The 27,114-nt window shown below is 43.1% G+C and overlaps 2 protein-coding genes across 12 annotated transcripts in view; one reads left to right on the top strand and one right to left on the bottom strand.

Moving 5' to 3' along the window:
* Positions 1-7,931, bottom strand: part of DCUN1D3 (defective in cullin neddylation 1 domain containing 3) — a 36,773-nt gene extending 28,842 nt beyond the window's left edge. The window contains exon 1 of one of the 6 annotated variants that reach the window (XM_032327200.1): positions 7,852-7,931. The gene's annotated coding sequence lies outside the window, so the exon portion shown is untranslated. Of the gene's footprint in view, positions 1-6,996; positions 7,088-7,307; positions 7,528-7,851 lie in introns of those variants that run through there. The other 5 variants (XM_032327199.1, XM_032327196.1, XM_032327197.1 and 2 more) reach the window with 5 other exon arrangements.
* Positions 7,648-26,298, top strand: LYRM1 (LYR motif containing 1). 6 transcript variants are annotated; one of them, XM_032327207.1, is made up of 5 exons: positions 7,648-7,804; positions 20,780-20,939; positions 21,146-21,160; positions 24,848-24,940; positions 26,059-26,298. In XM_032327207.1, the coding sequence occupies exons 2-5, from the start codon at positions 20,781-20,783 to the stop codon at positions 26,173-26,175; spliced, it is 384 nt and encodes a 127-aa protein (XP_032183098.1). In that variant the 5' UTR covers positions 7,648-7,804; position 20,780; the 3' UTR covers positions 26,176-26,298. The 6 variants fall into 6 exon arrangements, with proteins under 6 accessions (XP_032183098.1, XP_032183095.1, XP_032183096.1 ...); XM_032327204.1 differs by lacking the exon at positions 7,648-7,804 and adding an exon at positions 7,873-7,974; XM_032327205.1 differs by lacking the exon at positions 7,648-7,804 and adding an exon at positions 7,938-8,022.
* Positions 26,299-27,114: the final 816 nt, after the last annotated feature.

Raw genomic sequence — 27,114 nt, 5'->3', positions numbered from 1 at the left:
GCCTGGGACTTCCAGCATGTTCATGATCCTAACACACAGAACCTACGCTACTAGAATGTCAGCACCCTCCCTGCAGTGGTATTGTTAACCTTCTTCTGTTTGAAGAGCAGCTGCTAGCTGGGGTGCCTGAGTGGCTCACTTAGTTAAGTGTTCGACTCTTGGTTTCAGCTCAGGTCATGATCTCATGGGTCCTGAGAATGAGCCACAGTGTGCTCAGTGCAGAGTTTCTTGAAGATTCTCTCCCTCTGCCCTTCTTCCCACTTGTGCACACACACATGCATGTGTTTTCTCTCTCAAGTAAATACATTTTTTTCAAAGCTTTCATTTATTTGACAAAGGGACAGCGAGAGATGGAACAAAAGCAGGGGGTGGAGGAGAGTAAGAAGCAGGCTTCACACTAAGCAGAGAGCCCAATGTGGGGCTCAATCACAGAACCCTAGGATCATGACCTGAGTTGAAGGCAGAAGCTTAACTAACTGAGCCACCCAGGCATCCCAGGATCCAATTCTTGGCTGCAGCTCAGGTCATGATCTCAGGGTCATGAGCTCGAGCCCCATGTCTGGCTCTGCATTCAGCAGGGAGTCCACTAGAAACTCTCTCTCTGTTTCTCCCTTCCCTTCCCCCGTTCCCTCTCTAAAAAATAAATAAATGTGGAGCAGCCACTAGGTAATCATCAAGTAGATATAAATGAAAAAGTAGATTTAAATGAAAACAAATTTGCTTTACCAAAAAAAAATAAAATAAAATAAAATAAAAGGAGGGGAGGATATAGCCATTATAGTTATTTCCTGGAGCTATTCTAAAACTGTTATATCAATGGATATACCCAGGTTTTCTCGTTCAGATTCCAGGGCAGGTCACAGGGAAAAGGAAGTAATCCGTTCAGCATTTTGCATAGGTATTCTCTGCAGCATGCCTGCTAACTTATCTTCAAAATGTTTGAGAAAAGAACAACAGATATATAAAAAACCAAGGAGGGTCGCCTGGGTGGCTCAGTGGATTAAGCCTCTGCCTTCCATTCATGTCATGATCTCAGGGTCCTGGGATAGAGCCCCGCACGGAGCCCCACACGGGGCTCTCTGCTCAGCAGAAAGCCTGCTCTCCCCCCTTTTCCCTCCCCTCCCACTGTCTCTGCCTGCCTCTCTGCCTACTTGTGAGCTCTCTTTCTCTGTGTCAAATAAATAAATAAAATCTTTTCTAAAAAAAAAAAATAATAAAATCAAACAACAAGGATTCAAATCAAACCCAAACAAAGTGCCTACAAGGACACTTATGAGGCAGTGTAAATGTGAAAACAAAATTAGTACAGGGAAGACCTGATTCTAGTCCTATAGCTGCCAGTACTTGACTCTATAACTTTAAGCAACTTTTATTATAACCTTTCTAGATTTATATTTCCCTACCAAAATCACTGCTTTTCAACCTGTTTTCAGCCTCAGAACATTTTGTTTGATTGAAATCTTCCGGGGAAGCCCAATATAACAGAACATATATATTTTTAAGATTTTATTTATCTATTTGACAGAGATCACAAGTAGGCAAAGAGGCAGGCAGAGAGAGAGAGAGGAGGAAGCAGGCTCCCTGCTGAGCAGAGAGCCCAATGTGGGGCTCAATCCCAGGACCCTGAGACCATGACCGGAGCCAAAGGCAGAGGCTTTAATCCACTGAGCCACCCAGACATCCTAGTATAACAATATTAAAGTTAACTTTCAGAGTGAAGAATAGTGGGGTAAAATGGGAAGAAGACAGAAAATGCCCACATGCCACCACAGTGTACTCCAGCAATGACCTGCAAGAGGGTTCCAGTGTGAAAAAACAGCACACCAGATATTCTAAGGTTCTTTGAGGGTCTTTCTCCTGCTTCTTCCTAAACTGAAGGAAGAGGAATGCGCTACATCCAATTCAGTAAATGCGAGGACTTGAGTGTTCTTCAGAATTAGAATTACGATCACACACCAACACACCTTAAGTAGACACGGCAGAGTCCAAACTCTTCATTAACCAACAAGAGCTAAAACTTATAACCAAACTCTAATCCTGATAGTATGGAAGCAATCTATTAATAAAATAAGGGGGCAAGTCTTTCCTGCATTCTGTCTCCTGGAATGACAGGCAGAGACTAGGACAGTGGCTACAAAAGATGCTAAACACTCTCCAAAAAAAATGAGAAGTCCTGCAAGGTTGCTATCCAAGATTCTCTGTCAGTCATCATATCTGGTCTGGATCTACAGGCCTCAGTGACAGAATTATTTCCAGTCCCTAGATCCTCAGGCTGAGCCCTCCAGCAGGGCAGAACAGGAACACATATGATGTTTCCTAAAGCTCTAAAATCTAAGGTTCCAAGCTGCAATTCGGCCCCAAACCCAACAACACAGCACAGCTCACAGATCTGTCCTGAGCAAAGCCACGCACACCCCCATCATTAACATGATGCCTACCTTTCCACAGACTCAGAGTGGTACCAGGGCACTGGCCACGGGTGGCCTATTTTACCACCACAGGGCTAATCACCACCTCAAGAAGTGACTTACTGGGTTTCTCTATTCTGATGTATGGTATTTTTAAAAAGTTTCATTCACGCACATCTTAAAGAAGATTCTTTGGGACTCTCCCCCTCCCATTTTTTTTTCCTTCTGGCATATCACAACTTCAAAGAATTAGAGTTTGAGCTACTTCCAACCTTCTCTCTCATCATTTTGCTAAATTAATATGTTGAGTTCTAGTTTGTAATCACTCATTAATTAAATGGTCAGGTGCTATGGTAATCCTGTTTCCCCCAAAAAGAAACAGGACCCTCCATAACCTAGAAAAAAACAGACACCAGAACCAGAGAAACTAGATTTGAATTGAAACTCACGAACTCAAATAACCTGGTCCATAAAAAAACAAAACAACAACACACACACAAACACCCTGGTCCATTGTGCAAACAGCTTCAGAACACGTGCAAGATTTAGGGAGAATTGGTCCTGGTGCACTGGTATCAACATCTGTAAACAGACACAAAGAGGTAATTGTAAGTTATCAAGAGCTGGGGAAATAGGAGTTACCAAGTAATTACCATTGTTTCAGTCTGAGTTACCACATCTTCACCTCAAAACAACTGGCAGCTAGTGTACAATTAACTCTCCTTACTGCAGCACAGACATCAAAACAGTAGCCATATCAGATTAATTTTAAGTCACCTAATGCAATACAGAACACCACAACTTCAAGAGTGAGTGGCATCAACTGGCTCCCTAGCTTGCCCGTCTTTCAGAGGAGTGTCCCAAAACCCCCAAAGTTTAAGAAAGAAATCAACCGGTACTCTATACTAAAAGGCTAGCTCAGCTCCAAGACTCCAAATTCATTTAGATTTGTGGATTTTTTTCCCCCAAACTCAATCAGTGGCCAACGAAGGAGTCAATGGCTTCTCCCTGTGTTCAAGTCCCCACCTACCCAACCACCCCCTTTCAGAAATTAGAAAGAAGCCACCAGTCTCCAAACTGGCTGATGACATTTCAGCCTACAAGATATTTTCATACTTTCATTATAATAAACCACTGAAACGAAGATGAATAGTGGACACCTTATTAACCCACTGGCTAGAGCATTTAAAGTCCAGCGTTAGCATATGAAGTCCAAAATTCTTTAACCCAGACCAAAGCCCAGTATATATATGTTATATACATTTCATTATCAGTTCTCCATTCCTTTGTGTTACTCTGCAGTGTGGAGAGTGGAATCTATTGTTTGCCTGGTCCGAGCTGTCCACTTTCGTCACTAGCTTGCTAACTAAAAGACTTTCCATTTGTATTCAAGTCGGAATTCGGTAATTCAGTACCATGCTGTATTCCACTCCCTTCATTACCCTCAGGACTGCCCAGGGAGCGCTATTCAAATTAGTTCTCACAATCCATTTACCAATGCTAGTAAAATACCAGAACTTAAAACAGGTGATAGTCCTCAATTTCTAATTTTTCTCCAAACACTTAAAGGTTTTATTTCGCATTTCTTAAAGATTTTTATGTATTTATTTGACAGAGCGAGATACAGTGAGAAAGGGAACACAAGCAAGGGGAGTGGGAGAGGGAGAAGCAGGCTCCCCATTGAGCAGGGAGCCGACACAGGGCTCGGGCTCACGGGCTGACACGGGGCTCATGGCTCCATCCCAGGACCCCAGGATCATGACCTGAGCAGAAGGCAGACGCTTAACAACGGAGCCACCCAGGTGCCCCTTATTTAGCATTTCTAATACGGACTTTACTACAAATAGCCCAAGCAACATTTAAGTCTCTCAACCACATGGCTCAAAGGGCCAATTCACTCAAAGAACACACTAGTCACTGTTGTGGGGTTCAGAAGAAAAAAACAGTGTATTCTTTCTGTTTCGGCCCACTGTGACATAGCAGAAGAGGGCCAAATCAAGGAGGAGTCCTGATTGGGCTTCTCAAGTGGACAATCTGGTCAAGGTGAGGCTGAAAAGCAGCTGACTACTGGAGATGAATAGCCCCAACAGAAGGCAAAAGTAGGTTACATCCCCTGGTTACATGCCAGCCCAAAGATGCGGACATAGTGGGATTGAGCCCGCAATGGTCATTTATCTAATGTAATCCACTGAGTGAACTTTTAGCACCAACCTACACCTCAGCTGAGTGTTATTAGTCAGCAGGCAGACCAGACAAGAATGGAAATATTGCAACATAAAACCTCCCTACAAAAAACAACTTGAAACTTATATCCTGATGGACATCTCTGTAGACCAACAGGGGTATTTATTATCATTTGCACAATCTTCAACCCTCAATTCATAAATGGCTGGAAACTAAGGAGGATTCATATATTAGAACATATGCAGGACACTTGTTATGCAATTTTAAAGAGCAGCTTCTAAGACAAAATTCTGTAAGGAAAAAAAGCGTGCTTTCAGTTGAACATTCCGTTGAATTCTGAACACAGCTTGACATTTATCTGCCAGAAAAGACCCAGGTGACCACAGCTGCCTTGCCTCCTCTCCCACATTCAAATTGCAATAGTCCAACAGTACCTGAAAAATAATAAGTGATAATACTCTAGGAAAAGAACTGATCAAAAAGGAACATCGCTATTTCCTTCTTCTTACTCTTACTTTGCCTACCTACTCTGAGCCCAGCCTCCACCTTTCTGACCTAGACTTTTTCATTTCCTCTTTGCTCACTAGGCTCTAGCTGTTATTGCCTTTCCCGTTCTCCCTCACCTCCCTACACCCACCTTCTCCACCCTACCCCTTTCTTCCCAAACCCTAGAACTAGCCAAAGTCACTCCTGTCAGTTTCTGCACTAGCTAGTCCCTGAATCTTTAAGGCTCCTCCTCTATACCTGCATGGCTGGCTTCTTTTTATTTAAAACTCAACTTAAGTGTTAACCTCCTCAAAAAGGGCTTCCTTGACTGCATCCCAATCAGACATTTTCTGTCACATCACTCTTTCTTCAGCATTTACCAAAATCTGATTTATATACTTATTTCTTCTGTCCCCACATACTCTGGTGTAAGCTCGATGAGAGCTCAGACCTTATGCTTGCATGCAACTTCGTCCACCCAGAGCCCAAAATAATGGTTGGTCAATAATGCCTGTTGCATGAATGAATTTTGGACTTTTTATTCAATTATTCCAAATCAATTAAGGTGAGAGCAGGAGTCATTCTTCTCTTTTGTGACAGTTCTGTGAAACATCTAAACATGCTGTTACTTGCACAATCAAATCATTAAATATTGTTTTATCAGGCCTGAAAGCCCTGCTGAGGATGGGATCCATTATGATTCTTCTAGCAACACACATGAACTCAGTTATAGAGGGCCAGGATTTAGGGACACGCTCTAATCAAAGGATCCCTAAAATTCAGGCACTATCTCTTAAAGTTCTTCAGAAAACACAGTTCCACATTCAACAGATGACTTCCAAAGAAAACATCAATACCAAAATAGGAATCATCATTACATTTCACTCGAAAATTCCTACAACAAGCTAAAAGAGCACTACTTGATTTTTTTTTTAAACCAATAGAATATCAGTAAAGAGATCTTCCTAAACATTCTCTGCTTTCTTCAAATAATTTTTCCGTTACTGGTTTATATTCTTTTTTAAAACAAAACAGATCACATTTTCTCATTTAAGTCCATCTATACACAAACAATCAGCTAAATAGACAGAAATCAGCACAAGCCAAATGTGTCACTTAAGACTTGTGTGCCCCACACACAAACAGAGAAAGAGATAAAAGAGCTATTGTCCAATTGCAGAAACAAAAAAGTAATATGGGGTTTTCTGTTCTCTGAAGTGCCTCATGAAGTGTGGGTGGAGAGAAACACAGAAATCCAGAATTAGCCCAACATCAAATCATTTTGGAAAGAGTTGACAACATGTAAATTCCTCACACATAAAGTATTTAGGACAAGAGACTTTGATTCCTGGGCTATGATGCCATTTAGGAATCCCTGCAAGGGCTTCGGAATTCCAGTATTCATAGGAGAAAACGCTCATCTTAATTTGGAGCTACCAAGCATTGAGAGGTACTCCCGATGTGACACAGCCTGTAACTGAAGTATTACAAAGCTTGCAGTAAGATCTGGGAAAGAGGCTGAACACCAAATTCAAAACAGGTAACCAAGGTACCAAGTGCCATAAAGGAAAAACAGAAACAAAAACAAAAAAACACCATGATTACCACCTAGCCATGGAGAACTGAGGTGGAAACGAGGGGTGTATATGGGGGAAGGTAAGGGGTGAAGGAGAATGGAAAAAAAAATACATTTGTCACCCCGTCCCACTTCCTATACAGGATACAGGCAAAGCTTCCAGCCCCATTACCTCAGGCACAGATGGTTATCGTTTATAGCAAAGGTGCATAGAAAGGCCTTCAGGTTTGAGCCCCTTAATTCCAAGGCTGTTAATGATTAAAGAGAAAGATGGGGGTGGGGAGGAAAATGAGGCAGGAGGGCGCTGGAGATTCACCCACCACCTCCCGCTTGGACTCCTACCTCACAGCGCTCACCCGGGCCAGAGGACCAGAGCCTGCGACCCTCGCCAGGGCAGCTCCAGTCCCTAGATTCCCAGGCCTGGGGTGAGGGGTGCTGGCGGTGAGGAGGCAGGGACAGTAGGTAAGTTTTCTTGAGCCCTGAGGCTGACACGCCACAGGCTCCCCTCACAGCCTCTTCTTCCACAGGCACCAGTCCAGACAAGGAGCTGATTTCCACTCCTCCCCTTCCACCCCCTTTTCTCGAAGGTACCCAACCCCCGCCCCTTCATCTCTCAATGCTCCCCGCTTTTCCTCAACCCCCCCCAAACTCACAGCTGCTCCAGAGGTTCCTCCAGTCAAACCCTTTCTGGAAACGACGGCGGCCCGGCGGGTCCAAACCACCTACCATCCCCGCTCGCGTTTCCAGGCTCCCTACCCGCGCCGCCACCGCCTCTTCTTCCACCACTGCCGCCGCCTCCTCTTCATCTGCGGCCCACCGGCGGCGGCCGCCCCCAAGCCCCGCCCCCTCCATCGCCTCCTGCATCATCACTTCCGGTAACCCCGCCGGCCGCCAGCTCCAGGAGGGAGAATAGAAGAGGGGCGGGGAGGAACGGGTGGACGATTGCGTCACGACGTACGCAAAGACGTACGAAGCCGTCGCCAAGTAAGGGCAAAGACCTAGGGACGCTGAGGGAGGGCTAGGAGGAGCTGGACTGGACCATTTTTTTTTTTTTTTTTTTTGGCTGGAGTAGCGGGTAAGGATAACGAAAGGGTAAAGGGAAACCAGGGAGAGGATGAAGTTGGCTATATTGTTGCGTATACGGCGGAAGGTGGGTTAGAGTATACAGTTTCAGAGAAACTCGAGACTACCTCTGACCTGAAACTAATGCTCCCACAGAGATCCTCCGGTGGTTTAGTCCGGCCTGGCCTACCGGACCTGCCCGACCGTCGTCGGCCGCAGCTCAGCTAAGCTCCCGGCACCGCCTCCTCCTGGCCCGCGGTAGGCTGCGGCACTTCTGTGGGTGGGGGAAGGCGGGACTGACGCAGAGTGAGTGTAGGGGATGGAGGCGCGGAGTCCGGGCGCGGGAGACTGGGGGAAGGGGTTGGCTCCCCAGGGCAGGGATGGGGTGGGGGCGGGGGTGCGACGTTGCTAGGCGACGTGCTTGTGTGACCCCAGCCTCGCGAGGGCGGCTCGGTGTCATCGCCACTGGCCTCGAGAACCTGCCGAGGGAAAGCGGCCTGAGGGCCAGGAAGCGGAGGCCTGTTGTGGCGACGCTGAGATGCCGGTTGGGTCCATCCGAGACTCTCCTGAGTCCTTTGGATCCCTGAATATAGATGGGAGGTTAGTAAGGGCAGTTCCGGGAGCGAGAGGCGTCAGGCCGAGGAAAGTTGACCCAAACGAGGCCCGGTAGAGGCTACGGAGACTTTCTAGGATAGTGTGAACCTGCTTATTTCCTCGGTCCACAAACAAGAACAAGACGGAGGCTTTGCTCCGTGTCTTTTTATTCGAGCCCAGAAGAAAATTAAAATGTAAATCAGTAAGGATATGATTTCAGCCAAGTGAGATATCAGCAGGTGCCACATGTCCCCGAAAACCGTAATACCGCGTGAAGGGGTAGAAGATGGAAGGAGAGACAGTAACTCGGGTCAGGCTTTTCAGACAAGGCCAGTTTTCATAGAGATTCGAGAAAAGGGAGAAGCTAGGGAATGGACTTTCTAGGTGGAGAAAAGAACCAACGGGAAGGGTTCTGAGGAAGGAGACGGTGGGAAAGCCGTGTGGCTGGAACTGAAAGAACAAGGAGAAATGGCAGGGCCTGGTCAAGCACAGCATTTTAGCCCGAGGTAAGGAGGGCTTGGCTGTTACATTACCTGAGGGTTTTGAGAAGGGCAGTCACCTGATGGACATTTTTTAAAAATCCCTTGCCTGCTAGATAGAGAAGGGTAGCCATTGGCAAACCTATTAGGAGGCTGCTACAGTAGGCCAAGGGAGAGATGGGTAGTGGCAGTGGAAATGCAAATAATTAAATTCATAATGCATTTTGAAAGTAGTGCTTGCGAGACTTGCTGCCGGTTTGGATGTGAAGTGTATGGGAAGAGGAGGAACCAAGGATGACTCCTAAGGGGAAACAGTTTGGGAGGGAATATCCTACATTCTCTTTGAAACATACCAGATTTGCTAAGTCTCTTAACCATCCAGGTGAATTTGTCGAGAAGTTAGATATACAAGACGGGGGGAAAGCCCTAGAGAAAATAAATAGAGGGGTTTTAGAGGCTACCCAGAGAAGAGAAGCCAGCAGAGACCCCTGACACAGATAAGGCCTCAGAGATAAAAGAAGGCTCCCTTAATATCTCACAATAATGAGACTCACTCTCATAATCAGTGAGACTTATCCACCCAGTAGCCAGCTTCTGCTCATCCTCTAAGCCCTGGCTCAAATCCCTTTCTTCCCTTCCACTCCAGCTGTCAGTGCTTTTGGACTTATGCGCGGGTGATTTGTGTCCATTACAGTCAGCAAGCCTGACTTTGCTTGTTAATTGTTCATATGTCTGACTCCCCATGGGCTAGTTCTTCTTTGTGTCCTGCTGGCTCCTAATAACAGAGCTTTGCCCATAGGGCCAACTATATGATTATAGCTAGGTGGGGACACTACTCATAAGATACTAGTCATGGACTTCAACAGTTCTGACAAAGGGGCTTTTGTCTCACTGCTGCTGCCACTGCCAACTACAATGCAGATATGGTTAATCTCATAAAATCTAGAAAAGAGATCAGAAGAAGTTTGTTTCAGAAGGCCTGGGTTTCAGTCTTGTATCTGCTACTGACCAGCAGTGATATTGGATAAGGTCCTTTTCTTTGAGCTGGAGAGGTTGGCCTAAATTAGAGATTAGAGATACTGCATGCAAACATATTGTTTATCCCACAAAATGATTTAAATTCTTTTTAAAATTTACTTACCAACATTTAAAAATTGGACATCAAAATTCAGATTTTCAGCTTCATTTGAAAAATGAGACAATCTGGCAAAACTAACCTGAGGTTTCTACACTGCAATAGTCGGCTAGAGCCAGTAAGCTTCTCCTCGTCACCCTCTTTATTACCTTCCTCCTCTTCAACTATCTGCCTGACCTGTTGGCATCTGATTGGCAATTCTTGGCATAGGAATGTGCAGTTCCTAAAGAGCCATTAGCTACATGTAGCTATTTATTTGTTTTTTGACATGTAGCTATTTAAATAAAAATTTAAATGCCAGGTCCTTCCTCAGTTGCAGTAACCATATTTCAAGTGCTTAGTAGCCACATGTGGCCAGTGGCTAGCTACCCTGTTGAACAGCGCAGTTATAGAATATTTCTGTCATTGAAATACATTCTGTTGGCCAGCGCTAGACTGGAGGAGCTTCAGGGTAGTCCAGGTGCCAGGTGTTGCACATATGTAAGGATGGGCAGTCATTGCTCCTACTCTCAAGGAATTTTATCTAGTAAGGAGCTCTGTTGCCTCTGCAGATGGAAAAATTGCTTATCTGGTAGTTAGAGGGCACTTAGAAACTCTTCCAAGGGCAGGGACCCCCAACTCAAGCAAGGTGAGGTTGTTCATCAGATGGTTGGATCAAGGGTCAGATGCTAGAAAGCTCCAGCTGTATCTAATGTTCTAACCAAAACTCTTTTGTCGGTTTTCTAATCCATTTCCCTAGGAAATTATCACAAAGGAGGGATTTAAGTGTTAATTTAAACCTAAGTGTTTCTTGTTCTGGACTTCCCCAGTTCCTATGAAGGGGTGAGATCCTCGGTAGTTATGAATGAATGACTGGGGTTGATTTTTAGCATTGACCTAGTTTTCATCTATTTCCAGCACACACACACCCCCACACATGTCTAACACCTCCTCCTACTTCTGGTAACTGGTTCTCACTACCTCTGACTGACCCTTCTTTTGAATTTGTCTCTTAAAATATGCAGATAAGGAAATACTTGCATTTCTTTTGAATTGGGGGTCCAAAACTTGGTTTCCATTTAGAATTTCTGTCTCTGAGGGGAAAAAGAGCTTATCTCTCTTGGTTACAAAAGCCTGTTGGAGTTCCCCTTACAAGTATAATCTTGCATGTGCTCCTATGCTGGTATATTTAGAATGAGCATACTTGCGTCCTATGATCTTGTTTGGGATAATTTAGAAGTCTTTCAGATCAGTATTTTTGGTTTTCCCTTGTGTTCTGGAGATTTCCCACTTACAGGACCTAACCTAATTTCCTTAACTTTAAGTAAAATGAAACCACGATCCACCTTCTTTCTGCCTCCTATCTCTGACACACCATATTGTCACTTTCTGTGTAGAAAGATGCTGTTTCAGAGAATAGCTGTGGTATGATTAAGTATACCACACAAGCATATCCTGAGATTTGCAAAACAATGTGTGGCTTTACACTTCCCTTTTTGGATTCTAGTAACCAAAGACTGAGCCCAGGACAGGAAACAAGTCCATTGGGTGTGTCTGTGACTGTCTGTCTATTAATGAAGAGGAGAGAGGGTACAGGGGAGAGATGTGTAGAGCACAGATTATGTTGAAGGTTATTCGATTTGGGTAAGGATGGATGGTACTGTATAGGGTATGGGTGCACACCAGAAAGTAGGATATATAACAGATGTAGGAGAAAAACACACAAAAGGATAAGCAAGGAGTAAGAGATAAAGGAAAAAAAAATAGGAAGGGAAGTCTGGGCATGCTTTCGATGTTGGCACCTGCATTATATTTCCAGTAAGAAGTACGTGCTGTGGTCTGAAGATAAGCGGTGCCTCTGACAGGGTTATTTACTCATACTGAAGAACAATAGCCCTTTACTGTACAGGGATTATTAATGATCAGAGGGAAACAGCTTTAGGAAAATCCATTACTATCACAAAGCAATAAATTCGCCAACAGGCCTCGTGCTTCTTTGCCCTCCTCTGCAGACAAAGCTTAGAAAGAGGCCTCATGGTTTCTTCTTTATTTCCTCCTATTGAGGTAACATTTGCCTTTGTTAGCTCCCAATGCTAAGTGATTACATGGATTATCTCATGAATAATCCTTATCACAACTCTTTGAAGGGGGTTCTGTCATTAGCCCTTTTTCATTTTGTAAGAAACTGAGGCTCAGAAAGACTTGACCAATGTAGTCAGAATTCAAACCCAGGTATGAACATTCCAGAACGCATTTGCTCATTAGTTGCATCGTATCTTCTGTTCCTTGCATATGTGGAAAAACTCTGACTGCCTAAAACCAAGACAGTCATTTTCTATTCTTTCCGGGGCAATAAAAACTGGTTTGGCATTATGAGAGCATTTCAGTTCCCTAGAGGTTTTCCAAATTTCAGAAGCTTTAAATTACAATTTTGTAGGTTTGGGTGATCATTTGGGTGCAATGGATCTATTCCCCAGAAGAATTTTTTTCCAAGAAAAAATGTGTTAGAACCACATTTTTTGTATGTTTGGTTCTAAGCTTCATGGAAACACAGTAAATCATTTCAGTCCAGTGCACCAACCATTACTGGCTTTTAAAGAATTTAACTGTGTAGCTTATACTGCCTTAGATGGAACTGAGAAGGCCTCCTCCCCAAATAACAGTCTTAAGTTCCTTATCCTGACCCCCATAGCACCACTTTTTTTTTTTTTTTTTAATTTGACAGGGACGCCTGGGTGGCCCAGTTGGTTAAGCAGCTGCCTTCGGCTCAGGTCATGATCCCAGGGTCCTGGGATCGAGTCCCACATCGGGCTCCTTGCTCGGCAGGGAGCGTGCTTCTCCCTCTGCCTCTGCCTGCCTCTCTGTCTGCCTGTGCTCGCTCGCGCTCTCTCCCTCTGTCTCTGAAAAATAAATAAAATCTTTTAGTAAAAAAAAAAAAAAAAAAAGATTTTATTTGACAGACAGAGATCACAAGTAGGCAGAGAGGCAGGCAGAGAGGGGGAAGCAGGCTCCCTGCTGAGCAGAGAGCCTGATGCGGGGCTGAATCCCAGGACCCTGGGATCATGACCTGAGCAGAAAGCAGAGGCTTTAACCCACTGAGCCACCCAGGCGCCCTGACAGCACCACTCTTGAAAACATCTTTGTGTGGGTTACTTAGTATTTTTAAATAGTGGTCCAAATTACCACCATGTATGATAATGAGTGTTACTGGTGACTATTCTGTGTGTGTAAATTTATTCTTCTAATAAGTATATTTCAAGCTCCAACTTTGTACCAGGCCTATGAGTGTGATGAATGAGGCACAGTCCTAACCTTCTAATTTATCCTTCCCCAAAACACACACAGTGGAGGAAGAAAGGTAAGCAAACAGAAATTTAGGATAGAATAGGATGAGCAGTATGACACAAGTGTGCTGGAGGTGCCTGCCCATTTCAGCATGAAAGATGCACCCTGCAAAAACTAGGAGAAGTTCAAGGATAAGAATCAGCAGCTAGGCAAAGAATATTTCAGTTCTGTGAATTTGGACCTTCATGTGACAAAGACAAGGGGTGTCAGATCTAAGGAGATGGGACAGCAGGAAGAGGGACAGGCCAGCGTGGGTGCCCAGTGAACACCTAAGACAGCAATTTCATTCAGGTGTTTCACTATCTCTACCACCCCCACCCTCCCAGCCAATCATAAAGTAGTTGGGAGAGAAATTTAACTATAGCACATTCATTATGAGAAAAAAAAATATTCTACCTTGGAGCAGATACTGAAAGAATGGAAGGAGTCTTTCCTTCAACCTGGGGCTTGAAAGGCAGTTAACTCCCACTGCCTTTTCTGTCCCTTGTTTATACTGTAACACTTTTTCTTAAGTAGAAGGCAAAGCCTCATGAGAGTCCAACACTGGGAATTTTGACATTCCTGAGACCAGAGTCATACTTCTATAAATTTCATCTGGAGAAGGAATTTTCAAAGTCTCTGCTCTTCAGCTCCTCAGTGTTCATGCTGTGATGGTCTTTTCAAAGGTGGGGGAAAGGGTGAAGTGGGTAAATCTCCTAATACTAGCGTATCTTCGCACAGGCCTCTTATAACACTAAATCTGGACATGCCACGTGCCTACGTGTGCTATGTAGAGTGGGTTCTTGGAGCCTACCCAGACCTTTCACTATTTCCACTTACCATAGAGTAGAAGGGTGAGTGGGTGGTGTGTTTTGTTTTGTTTTGTTTTGTTTTAGATTGATTATTTCCCCATTACTCCAAAATAAAAATGGGAAAGCTCTTGGTCAAGGAAGTAATCGTGTAGCTTTATTGGCTCTTAATCCCAACTCTCCTGTCAATTAGATGGCATTAGGCAAGACTTTTTTTCACCATATGCAAGATACAATTTGAAATCCAGCACATTTTAAAAGATGTAAATTAGACCATAGTACTCCAGCTTGCATAAAATCTGCCAATGTCTTCCTTTTGTTTTTACACTCCAAACCAAACTCTTTTCCAGGACCTACCCTCCCCACCTGTGCTGGATTCTGCTCACCTGTGGCCTCACCTCCCAGATAGGTTCTGGCTGCACTGATGTTTACCGTTTCATAGCCTTTGTTGGTTCCCCCAAATCTTGCAGAAGCACCTTTCCCTCAAACCTTCCCTTTAATAGGCTCCTTCATGTTATTCAGGACTCAAATGCCACTAACTACCCAAAATAAAATAACCCTGCCCCTGTTCATTTGTTCATCATATTACTGTTTCATTCCTGGAGGGCACATATCACCACCAGAAATTGTCTTTTTCTTCTATCTCGTCTTCTCTGCCACTAGAACGTAAGCTTCAGGAGGGAAGGGACCATAGCTGCTTGATTGTAAGACTGTTTATCCCTAGAATCTCCTGTGCCTAGTCCCAGTGGGTACTGATGGATGGATGCTTGGGAGGGACCAGTGAGGCCTGCAGAGTGGGAGCACTGTGATGAGCCCTGGTGCCTCTTCTATGATGTTAGCTCCCTGTGGAGTGTCAGGGAACCAAAGAGCAGTGCAGTCCCGCCAAGTGCACAGCTTCCTTCAAAGCTGCTGATGTGCAACATAATTATCAAGGAAAGGCAGTTGCCTGGGAGGAAGAAGGGCTGAGCCCGCCAGGCGCCCCCTGGCCCCACTCTTAACAGCTGATGTGACCCTGGACTAGTTACTTACCTCTCTGCTCAGGTTCCTCCTTTATAAAGGAGATAATGGTAGTCATCTACCTTAAAGAACTGTGATGATTTCAGGAGTTAACATACGTAAAGCACCTAGTATAAGCCTCTTGGCACAGAGTAAGTACAAAGCAAAATGTAGTATTATTATCACTATTCTAATGAGCAAAACAGGCCAAGCCCTCCAGGAATTCAGAGACTGGAGAAGAAGACACAATGAAATTGCTAAATAGTAATGGTTGGCTTATGATAATAGCAGAGAAAAAGGCTCCCCCAGAAAAGCCAATAGGTGTCTACTAAGGACAGTAGGGTGGCTAGCAGAAAATAGGCGTTTTACTGGGATGGCTCAGCCAGAATAAACACCAAGGCAGGGCAGCAGGGTGCCTTAGAGCAATAGCTTTGAAACTTCTGTTTTTCAGCCTCTGTATCTCAATTTGTAGTATTAATTACTCATATTTTAAACCAGCTTTAAAAACTTTTGTAATACATTTATTTAAAGGAAGCTCTATATTGCTATATCAAGATCACTTTAAATTATGGGTTTGATGGATTATAGAATACATTAAAAGAATTCCTATAGGAAGATATTTGTACATCCAAAAAAACAAAAAACAAACACCTTCCTAACCAATCTTTGGGACACCTGCTATAGGGGTAACATCTCATAACTGTGACCAGAAGCCAAAAACATGCTAGCAGCAACATTTGTCAGTCTTTGCTTAGTGGCACAGGCTACAGTTGGCAGATGCTTGTTAGTGAATTTTGTCTTGGTACTGTGTTTATATGGGGGGTGATTTTAAGAAAAGACCAGTTTTCAGTCCCATTTCCTCCCAGGGACACTGCATATCTCTTACCTTTCCTCATTCTGGGGTTTTGCTGTTAAGAAAGTAAAATGAAACAGTTTGATGAAATTTAATCTCAGAATAAAAGTTACAAGACTTTAAGAATTCTTTAATAGTTGACTTTGTGGGCACCTAGGTGGCTCAGTTGGTTAAGTGTCTGACTTGGGCTTAGGTCATGATCTTAGGGTCATGGGATCGAGCCCAGTGTCAGTCTCCCCATTCAGCAGAGATCCTGCTTGTCTCTCTCCCCCTGCCCCTTCTCCTGCTTGTTCTCTCTCTTTTTAACTCAAATGAATAAATGAAATCTTAAAAAAAAAAAAAAAAAAAAAAAAAAAAAGGAATCGACAAATGGCCACTTGAGACTGTGGGTCAGTTGTAGTCCTCTAGGGGTGCCTGGGTGGCTCAGTCAGTGAGGCATGTGACTCTCTATGGTTGTGAATTCGAACCCTACGTTGGGTATAGAGATTACTTAAAAATAAAATCTTAAAAAAAAAAAAAAAGGTGGTCCTCTAGACAGATTGATATTCTTCATGCTGCCTGTGGGAAAATCCCAGCAGACCTCATTGCATCAGATCAACCCTTGAGATAAGTGAAGAAAAGGGGCTGCCTCAGCCTTGCGCCAGTAGTGAGAGATCACTGATAGTTTCAAAAAAATAAATGTTGATTTCAAGCCATTAAATCTATTGGAAGGAAAACTCAGGGAAAAGGCACTTTCTCTGAACAGTTTGTTTCCTAGGAACAAAGACAAAAATATAAACCAAAGGAAAAAGAGCTTAAAGAAAATTTTTTTATATGGTCAGTTTTGTTTCTAGAATCCCAAGCTTTCTGTATCATGAGATATTTTCATTTATTCAGCAAACGTTTGTCGAATACCAGTTATACGCCTGGCTAGGTACTCAGAATTGAGCAGTAAATAGGGTGGACATGGTTACTGTCCCCATAAACATGAGGATCAAAAGGGGGAAGACAGACACTAACAATCCATTATTACTTAAATGATTAGTGCTACAAAGAAGAAATTCAAGGATCCATAGGAAGGTTCAACAGAGACCTGATCCACTGCATGTGGTGAGGGGAGAGGGGAGGGTTTTCTGAGACATCCATGTTTGGGGAACTGAAGGAAGAGTAGGGATTGGTCAGGTAAAAGGGAGGAGGAGGTCAGGAGAGAGCCTTCTAGAAAGGGGTAACAACATGGTTATGCACCTGTGAAGTAAGAAGAACAAGATTCCCTCAAAGAACTGAAAGAAATCCAATGAGAAAATAACAAAAGAGGCATTTTTCTTGTCTGTTCTCTGAAGACTTGAAGTGTTATTAAGCTGCTGATAGTACACAATGGGGAAGACAGCTTTAGACCCTTGTCTCTGGACATCTTTGGGACTTGGGTTTTCTGGGTCACCTGATGTTGGAGAAGGAGACTTCCCTTATCTCGCTTTCAGGATTAGTTTTCAGAACACTTAAAACATTAATTAAAGTGTTTTGAAAATAGTCCTATTAAGTACCAATTGTTAGTACTACTCGTTACCTTGAGTACTCTAATTGCAGGGCTTGCATATCTGATTATGGTGTATGATCAGTTACAGTTTGAAGCTGTGGTTCTTTGGAGTCGTGGAAGGAAACCAATGAAAGTCAGGCTTTGGAGACAGTTGCTGCTATTTTAATATGCCCGACCTCCTCCTCTTTCCTCAAGTGCCATGCAGTCAGGGAAGTTTCATCTGTTAATGACAGGGAAGTGAAGCAATCATTAATAGAAGTTACAGAATCCCTGCTCCTCACAGGAACTGACTCACGTATTTTCATATGAAACCATGGAGTTTCAGGGAGAACCAGAAACTCAGAAACCTGTTTCCTTACCAGGAAAAGTCATCATCTCATCATCTCCTGGATTTTTATTACGATTAGCCACAAAGCATGATGTTCTCTCTTGGTTTTTACAAATTTCTTCTAAGCATTTTTTGGGGAGACATCATGGACGTCAGAATTGGTATTGATTGTAATTTTCACTTTTAACTTTTGAATTGGGTGAAGTAGTGCTTTCAAGCTTTTCAGCAAATGATTAAGCCGTGATTCATTCTGCGTTGCTCAAGAAAGATCACCAGGGTCAGGAAGGGCAATCATATAGTAATTCTTATAAGGTAAATTCCTTGCAGGTACTTAGAATTTCTGTCTAGATAAATATACCTCTTTCCAGCTTCCATCTGCATTATTCAGCTGCCTAAGTTCTCATAAGCTCAGGACCATCGTACAGCATACAATCTCCACGTTACCCCTCCCCCTTGGGTTGGAAATGGGTCCTGTTCCAAAGGGCTTACTTCCTGATTCTGATGAGCCTGTTTGAGGAAAGCCCAGTACTAGTAATGAGGTGTCCCAGTGCCTGGCCCTTTTACTCACTTACCAAATCTGTCCTTGTCTTCCCAGCCTACCCATTTGTTAAAGGCAGTACAGTATTCATTCTCTAAAACCTGACTAATCAGGATCTTCTAGTACTGGGAATTTTTTTTTTCTGTCTTCTTCTAGATGTAGAAGTAAATTATAAAACATAGGCTGAAGTTTTTGCATGAGTAAAAAGGAAGAGAAAAGACAAGTATACTGGGATATCTTCGTAACAGTGGACTGAATCACAGTGTTGAGAATATATGAACTAGAGCTACATGTAACAACCTAGATGAACACGGGCAAAAAAAAAGGCAAGTTGCAGAAGAACACAATACCTTAGAGAGAGAGTTGACCGTTGAACAACATGGGTTTGAACTACACAGGTCTACCTGAGTATAAACAGGTTTATCTCTTTATAAACAGATTTCTTTTGATAAATACAGAACAGCACTGTAAATATATTTTCTCTTTCTCATAATTTTCTTTTTTTTTTAAGATTTTATTTACTTATTTATTTAACAGAGAGAGACACAGTGAGAGGGAACACAAGGAGAGAGACAGAGAGGAGAAGCAGGCTTCCCACCTAGAAACCGATGCAGGGGTCATGATACAGAAACCTGAGCCGAAGGCAGACACTAAATGACTGAGCCACCCAGGTGCCCCTCTGCCTCATGATTTTCTTAATAACATTTTCCTTTCTCTATGTTACTGCAGTATAAGAATATAGCATATAGGGGCGCCTGGGTGGCTCAGTGGGTTAAAGCCTCTGCCTTCAGCTCAGGTCATGATCCCAGGACCCTGGGATCGAGTCCCGCATCAGGCTCTGTGCTCAGCAGGGAGCCTGCTTCCTCCTCTCTCTCTGCCTGACTCTCTGCCTACTTGTGATCTCTGTCAAATAAATAAATAAAATCTTAAAAAAAAAAAGAATATAGCATATAATACATATACATACATATGTGTTCATTGACTGCTTAGGTATTCCTAAGGCTTCATGTCAACAGTAGGCTATCAGTAAAGCTTTTGGGAAGTCACAAGTCAATCACAGATTTTTGACTGCGTGGAGGTCAGTGCTCCTAAGTCCCATCTTGTTCAAGGGTCAATGGTATAAGAGTTATAAACTTGCAAAGCAATACTGTATAACGTTAAATGTAAAGCTATGTGTGAGAAGATAAATAACAAGTTCAGGATAGTGGTTCATTCTAGGAGAGGGAAAGGGAAATTTGACTAGAAGGGGTATATACAAGTATATATGTAAAGTATTCTTTACGATCCACTGTGAATATATGGCTGTTAGTTGTTCTCTATATCTTTTTGCATACCTGAAATATTTCATAATAAAAATAAAGCTGACAAATTTCCTTTTTTTTTTCAGAAATTATCCTTTAAAAATGCAGTTAGCATTGGGGGATATACTTAGTTCGGAACTCACTTAGCCAAGTCTTCTGAAGTTAAAACTAATGTTTCAGAATAAAAACCCAAACCGGCCACAAGCTCTTCAGTCACCAGAAAGATTGTCAGTTGTACTTACTGTATGGTTCTTATGTGAATGAGGAAGCAGACCAGCAATTTTGAGAGAGATTTTCGATAAGATTAACGATGAACTAAAAGAGAGATTACAACTTGGCAGCCTCTGGGTAGGATAGAGCCTGTAGACCCATTTTGTCTGGATTTCATGGTACAAAAACTTTCAAAAAGAATGAAATAATGTCTTTTTTTTTTTGAGATTTCATATTCTAAAAATCTGAATTGCTACTTACTGTTAAAGTATCAGGAAATCTGGGATCCCTAGGCCCTCATTTCTTTTTTTTTTTTTTTAATTTTATTTATTATTTTAGGGGGCGGGGGGAGAGGGAGAGAGAGAATCCCAAGCAAACTCCGCACTGAGTGCAGAGCCTGACACAGGGCTTGAACCCACAGCCCTTAGATCATGACCCAAGTGGAATCAAGATTCAGATGCCCAACCAACTGAGCCAATTAACATCCTCTCCATTTGGCCACTGTCCCCACCCAACCAGATTCCCTCATTAGGCCCTAGAGGGGCTTGAATTTTCAACCCCTGCATGCAAGTCAAGTTACTTAACTAGAAAATTTAATTTTTTGAAATGTGCCTTTTCCAGGTCCTCTAGTGAGTGCTGTAGTTTTAAAAAAAATACACACAAAAAGCATCATACGTAATATAGTCTGGTAAAGAATTTTCTGCTTTAAGGTATAGCACATTTGAATTTTGGTTTACCATGTTTGTACAAAGGGCAGTCATGGCATTTGTATATGCCGTGTACTTCATGTATGTACAAGGGGTGATGTACAAGGACAGCTGAGAGATCGCTGGTATTCCTACAGCACCGTTCTGGCAGTGCTACCAAACAGATCTGTTGAGAAAGAGCAATTATTTCTAGACTAATTAAAGGGCTTGATTAAAAAAAGGTACATCTGCCTAGCTGCCTACTGTCAAATTGAATTTTCATGCAAATTTACCCTCTTCTATTTTGGTGGGTCTGAGGATGACAACAGCAACACGACAAGAAGTTCTTGGCCTCTACCGCAGAATTTTCAGGCTTGCGAGGAAATGGCAGGCGGCATCAGGGCAGATGGAAGACACCATTAAAGAAAAACAGTACATATTAAATGAAGCCAGAACACTGTTCCAGAAAAACAAAAATGTAAGTAGGCCCCAACTGGAGATCGTAAGGAGGAGGGCAGTTTCTTGGGATGTTTTTTCTTTTTCCTCTGAAAACTGAGGGACTGAGCTGTACCGGTCACAGTGGCAGTGTATGGGGCTGGAAGGGCGCAGAGGCACAGCCCAGCTGGCTTGCTCAACGACGGGGAAGCAGAGCCCAGCCTGGATTTCTCTCCCCATTTGTTTCAGGTCTCAGTCCAGCCAGTAAGTGGCTCAGCGTCCTCGGAAGACCCCATGAGCCAGGTGACACAAGCCAGGCCAGTGAGGGTGTTCGGGGGAGGAGCGGTTCCTTGCCCACTGTGCCTCTTACCACCCCGTCCCACAGGAGGTGTGCAGTTAAACTTTTTTTTTTTTCCAGTTCATAAACTATTCAAGGCCTCCAAATATAAACCCATTCAGAGGGAAGAGAATAGGATTAAGACACAGGGTTCCCTTCATAACTTCACTTTGAACTTGAGCCTCTTTGGCTAGCAGACTGAGTTTGCCCTTTGGGACCACAGAACTGGGTAAGATAGTACCTCCATTAGCTACTTTAATGGAACTGCCCACCCAGACACCAGGGAACCAAAGATCATCTGTAAGAGGCTTGATTTGACCCATCCCAACAAACTATAAAGCATTAGCTGTTGGCGCCTTACGAAGACTGCCTGGCACTGAGCATGGAAAGAGACTTTTCAGCTTCTGACTTTTCCTGCCTCCTTCTTACTGATCTCCCAGTCAATGCTATCCCTGTTCCCCTCATGAAATCTCCTGACAATCTATTCTCTTTTCCCTCTCTGACCCCCATTTCTCTATCCTTTTTGGCCCTGTCTTCTCCACACACCCTCCGGCCGGCTGTAAGGATCTCCTGAAGGTCAGCCCTCTGCGCTGAGGCCCAGGGATCATGCAGCCCCTTTCTGGTTCCAGCTCTCATATCCGAATACCCAACCTCAGCCTCTCACCAGCCACCTGAAGGAGCTCACGACCGGCACAATGACCCAAAACAGAACTCCTCCTCCCGCAAGGACACCTCCCCCTTCCAGTTCGCCTATTTCTGCTCTAGCTCCGGTGGCCACTCTGCGACTGTTTGCTCTCATTCTTTCAGTCAACAAGTGTTGGAGTGCCCATGCTGTGCCACACACTGGACTAGACATGGAGGATATAAAATGAGCGAAACCAAGACAGGATCCCTCAAAGATGTTTCAGAGTTAGATGGCAAGCAGTGTAAAATTGCAATTGGGGTAAGCGCTACAAAAGAAACCCTCCTACCCTGCAGTACCTTCTCCTTCTCGGAAGCCCTGAGGCCCCCCTGCTTCATAAAACCAACCTGCTTAGAAAGCTGCTTATCTCTCCCGTTCTGACCTCCAGCTTCTCCGACTTTTTGTGCCAAACACCAGAGTGTATTGAAAATGTCTGTTCTGTGTTTTTTTATGAGCTTATGGGTACATTTAATGAATTTATTAGTATATTTATAAGTCAATATAAGTACATAAGTGGTAGCCATGAGCTCAGAAACTTTTTATTGAAAGGAGTAGATAATCAAAAAGCTGGGAGACCACTAGTCTGTGCCTATACCTGAGGGGCTGGTCGTCCTCTTTTCTTGTTTTATTTCTGTTGCTGGGGTCTCCTCAACCAGATTGTCAGTTCCTCGAACACACAGTGTCTTATACTTTCTCCTGTATCCCGTGGGACCTGCCTTGTGGTTGTCCCTAAATTCACGAGCATTTACAAATACTTTGGCTTGACTTACCTTCTCCAGGAAGTCTTCCTCAACTTCTCTACACTCAGCCCCCAGCAGAAATCCGTTCTGAATTCCTGTGAGGCCGTTTACAGTAGTCACCCTGTTGATTACATGCCTCTGTGCCTTTTCTGGAGCTTCATGCCTCAGAGCTCTTCTGCCCAGGCAATAACCTTGATAGTTGAAGGCAGGGACCATGGCCTCCGTGTCTAGCTCAGTGCTGGAGATACCATAGCAGGATGGGCCTAGTAAATCTTTTCAGGCTGACTCATGTGAGGACTGCTCCAGACCCTTGGGTTTTCAGTTACGGCAGTAATCAGTCCTTCCTTTGCCTCTGCTTGAACTGGCCTGGTGTGGTGTGAGCCAGACGGAAGTGTATGTGCCAGTGATGCTACATGAGTGAGATTATTTTGTCGTGCCTGGGAAGGAGATATATGGGTTTTTAATTTTAAGATGTGTACTTGTTTTACCGTGTATTAGAAAGAAAATAGAATATCAGGTAATTTTACAGATACTATGCTTAGGAGGCAGTACCTTTATTTATTTATTTATTTTTGAGACAGCACATTTAAAGAAGAAGTTTAATATTAGTATAAATGGTGTGTGGATATAGCAGAATCATGAAGGCAGACTGAAAGACTGAATCTGGAGAACCCTAACCCCAACTTGTTCAGAAGGACAGCTGGAGTCTCAGGATCTCTCAGCCCCCATAACCATACATATCTTTATCAGGAGCTTCTTTCTCCCCAGGCCCTTATGCAGACATAAGTAGTTTCTTGGAACTTCAGTTGCTGTAAGTGTTTAATAATAATCCAAAGGTATCTCGTGAATTGCTCTGAATCCTAATGGGCAAATAGGAACGTGGAAATCTGTTCCCAATGTGGACATTAGAGCAACAGATTCTGAGAAGCACAGAGGTCAGAGAGCTGAGCCTCTGCCCAAGGGACCCAGCTGTAGTTCTGTGCATTGCAGTTCCTAGAACTCTTCTCTGCTCCAGAAGGTACCATATGACAGGCACACCTCGGAATTTCCAAGCCTTGCTGGCGCATTCGTCACTGGGGGTCATCTGGGACTGGTGCAATCCCAGCTCTGCTCTGAGGCTCACTTGCAAACTCTTGGCAGAGCCACGTGTCAGGCCATTTTCCATCCTTGGAATGAAAGAGCTTCTGCCCTTCTACCTGGCATTCTCTTTTTCAGAATGAACTTATAATTCCCTTACTTGAAACTGGACTGCCACGATTTGACTATTTGGGAATTTAAAAAGCCATTTTTTCCCCTTACCAGTGAGCAAGGCAGTTTACAGTTCAAAAGAAGATGTGGATCTTTCTCGGATACCTTACTTATGGGGTTTCTAGACAGCACTTGCTGCCACAATTGGATTAATGTTTCATCAACATGGGGAGGATGTGAAGAATCCTCCTTCAGTGTTGGTGGGAATATAAACTGGTACAATCTCTTAGAGGGTCTACTTTGAATCTAGAGGGAATATCTGTAAGAATTTAAAATGCATGAACAAATACCCTTTGACCCAGAATTCTCGAGGAATTTATCTTTTAGATATATTTGCATGTAAGCCAAAAACAATTTTAGAGGGATCCATAACAGAATTGTTTATAATGGCAAAAGACTGGAAATAACCTAAATGCCCATCAGGAAAAGATTGATTAAATGATAACAACAGCCTTATGTTGGAATTTTTGTGCAGCTATTAAAGAATGGGCAGCTGTGTACATCAGAAGGAGCTTCATGTTGTTAGGGGGAAAAGCAAGGTTCAAAACAAAGTGAGCTATTATTTGTGTAAGGGGAAAAAACTAAATAAGTACATATATGCTTTTATCTACATAGAATATCCCTGGAAGGACAAACAAAAAACTGCCAATAATTGTTGTCCTTGAGAAGGGGAACTATGACAAAGGTAAAAGGGAGACTTTGTTTTTATATTATATCCTTCTGTATTATTTGAATAATGTTTTACTGTGTGCTAGTATTACCTCTTGCAATAACTTTTTAAATGTTTACTCCACAGTAAATATTATATTAAATTGCTTTTGATTTTTCAGATTCTCAACATTTCATTTACTGGGTGGTGAACTAAGCAAGTTGAAGATGTACCCCTGTACATGAGGAACCTGAGAAGGATGCTAAGAGCCTCACCCATTTTTCTCTTTTAATAGCTCACAGACACAGACCAGATTAAACAGTGCATAGACGAATGCACAGCCAGGATTGAAATTGGACTGCATTACCAGATTCCTTATCCAAGGCCAGTAAGTGTGACTTCAGCTAAGTTGTGGTGGGTACTTATCCTCACCAACCCAGTTATTTCCAAGAATGTGTACCAAGAGTGCTCGTGTTTACCGAGAAGTCCAGAGCTTCTGTGGGAGGCATCTTGGAAGTAAGCTATCCTTGCATGCCGCCAACCCATCACAACAAACTAAAATGTCAGTGAATGCCGGATTTCTCCTACTCGTACAACTTTCCCACATTAGAAGGGAAAGCCAGCATATATTTATATAGCTTTCTCTTTTCGACTTTCATCTTTTTTATGGAAATATTTTTCTTTTTCTTTTAATGAAAGACAGGTTTGTTGTTAGCATTTTTAAAGAGGAGTACATGAAGGGGGAAGTGAAAATGGTCCAAAATTCTCACCCTGTAGAAGTTACCACTATAACTGTTAGGTTGGGGCATATGAAATTACCAGTGTTCTACTCTTGACCTACAAAAACAATTTTATACTGTACTAGCTCAACCTAATAGTTGGGGGCAATATATCCTTTGTCTTTTTTCTATATTCATGTACTACATTTTCTTAACGTACATGGAGTCCTGGGCATACTGTTTGCTGCTTGTTTGTTTTACTTCATCTGTTCTGGGCCTCTCTGCCTCCCATCTTTTTAAGTGGTTGTCGCCGTATCCTGTTACAAGAATGTGCCATAATTTACCCAGCAGCCATTTAGTAGCATTTAGATGGGTCCCAGTTTCCCACTATGCACAGGGCAGCTTTGTACACAAACTGTTTTTCTCGCGCTCCTTGGATTCTCATCTTACCATGTGATGTGGTCACTTTCCCTCCATGCAGGCGATATGACAAAGAAGAGCACAAGCCGTGGAATCAATCTGGGTTCAAATCCCGATTCTACCACTTCATGTATATATAAGCTTCAGCAAGTTATTTAACTTCTGAGCCTCCATTTCTCATCTATAGATAGTAATTCCTTATGAGATTACTGTAAGGATTAATGTATAAGGATCTTAAGGATTCATGAGTCAGTGTAGATTTAGAGCTTAGCAAAGAGCACAGTACCTAGTAAATCCTCAGTGGACATAAGCTGCTGTAATGATTATAATTCTTAATATTACCATTATTCTTATTCTCCTTATTCAGATTCATCTGCCTCCAATGGGCCTTACCCCACTACGAGGCCGGGGACTTCGAAGCCAGGAAAAACTGAGGAAACTTTCCAAACCAGTATATCTCAAGTCTCATGATGAGATTTCTTAACCCTGAAGAAAATTTATTTCTCAGAAAGATGAGCCAACTAGGTCTTGAATGTAAACCAGATGACAAAACCCTTCTGTTTGATTAGGGGCAAAAATTAAAGTATCTTCTTAAAAACCTCCAAAATATTGGTATTCACTCCATGATCTGTACTCACACATCCTTACAGTTAGTTCATCAGGGTCTCACTGCCTAGGTGAATGACACTAACCCTAGAGGTTACACCCTCACTGAAGCTCATTTGGAAACAAGACTAAGGCCTAGAGAAGGAAGACAAGGATGACAAAGCTTTTTCGTGGAAATGCCATTCACCAGCCATGGCCGCTGATATGAAGAAACTGGCCAGTTGCTGGACGTTCTCATAGCTACTATAAAACTGTACACCACCTTCAGAATATTTTTAGGCTTTTCCCCCAAAGTTTTCGCTTAAAAAACAACGGCTTGCCTGAATGTGAGTTTCTTTGTATATGTTTTGTTATCTTTTGACCTTCCCAATGTCTAGGATAAATTCCCCTTAAAAAGTGCATCATTGTGGGGGCACCTGGGTAGCTCAGTAGGTTAAAGCTTCTGCCTTCAGCTCAGGTCATGATCCCAGGGTCCTGGGATCTAGCCCTGCATCATCAGGCTCCCGCAGGGAGCCTGCTTCCTCCTCTCTCTGCCTACCTTTCTGCCTACTTGTGATCTCTGTTTGTCAAATAAATAAATAAAATCTTTAAAAAAAAAAAAAGTGCATCATTGGGAACACCTGGATGGCTGAGTCAGATAAGCTTCTGCCTCCTGATTTCGGCTCAAATCCTGATCTCAAATTCTTGGGATCAAGCCCTGTGTTGGGCTCCATGCTCAGCAGGGAATCTGCTTGAGGATTCTCTCTCCCTTCTCCCAGACCCCCTGTTCGTGCTTTCTCTAAAATAAATCTTTTTTTAGAAAGGTGCATCAGGGCTC

Source organism: Mustela erminea, chromosome 20 (assembly GCF_009829155.1).
Source record: "Mustela erminea isolate mMusErm1 chromosome 20, mMusErm1.Pri, whole genome shotgun sequence".
Taxonomy (NCBI): Eukaryota; Metazoa; Chordata; class Mammalia; order Carnivora; family Mustelidae; genus Mustela; species Mustela erminea.
This window is presented reverse-complemented; position numbering and strand designations above follow the sequence as displayed.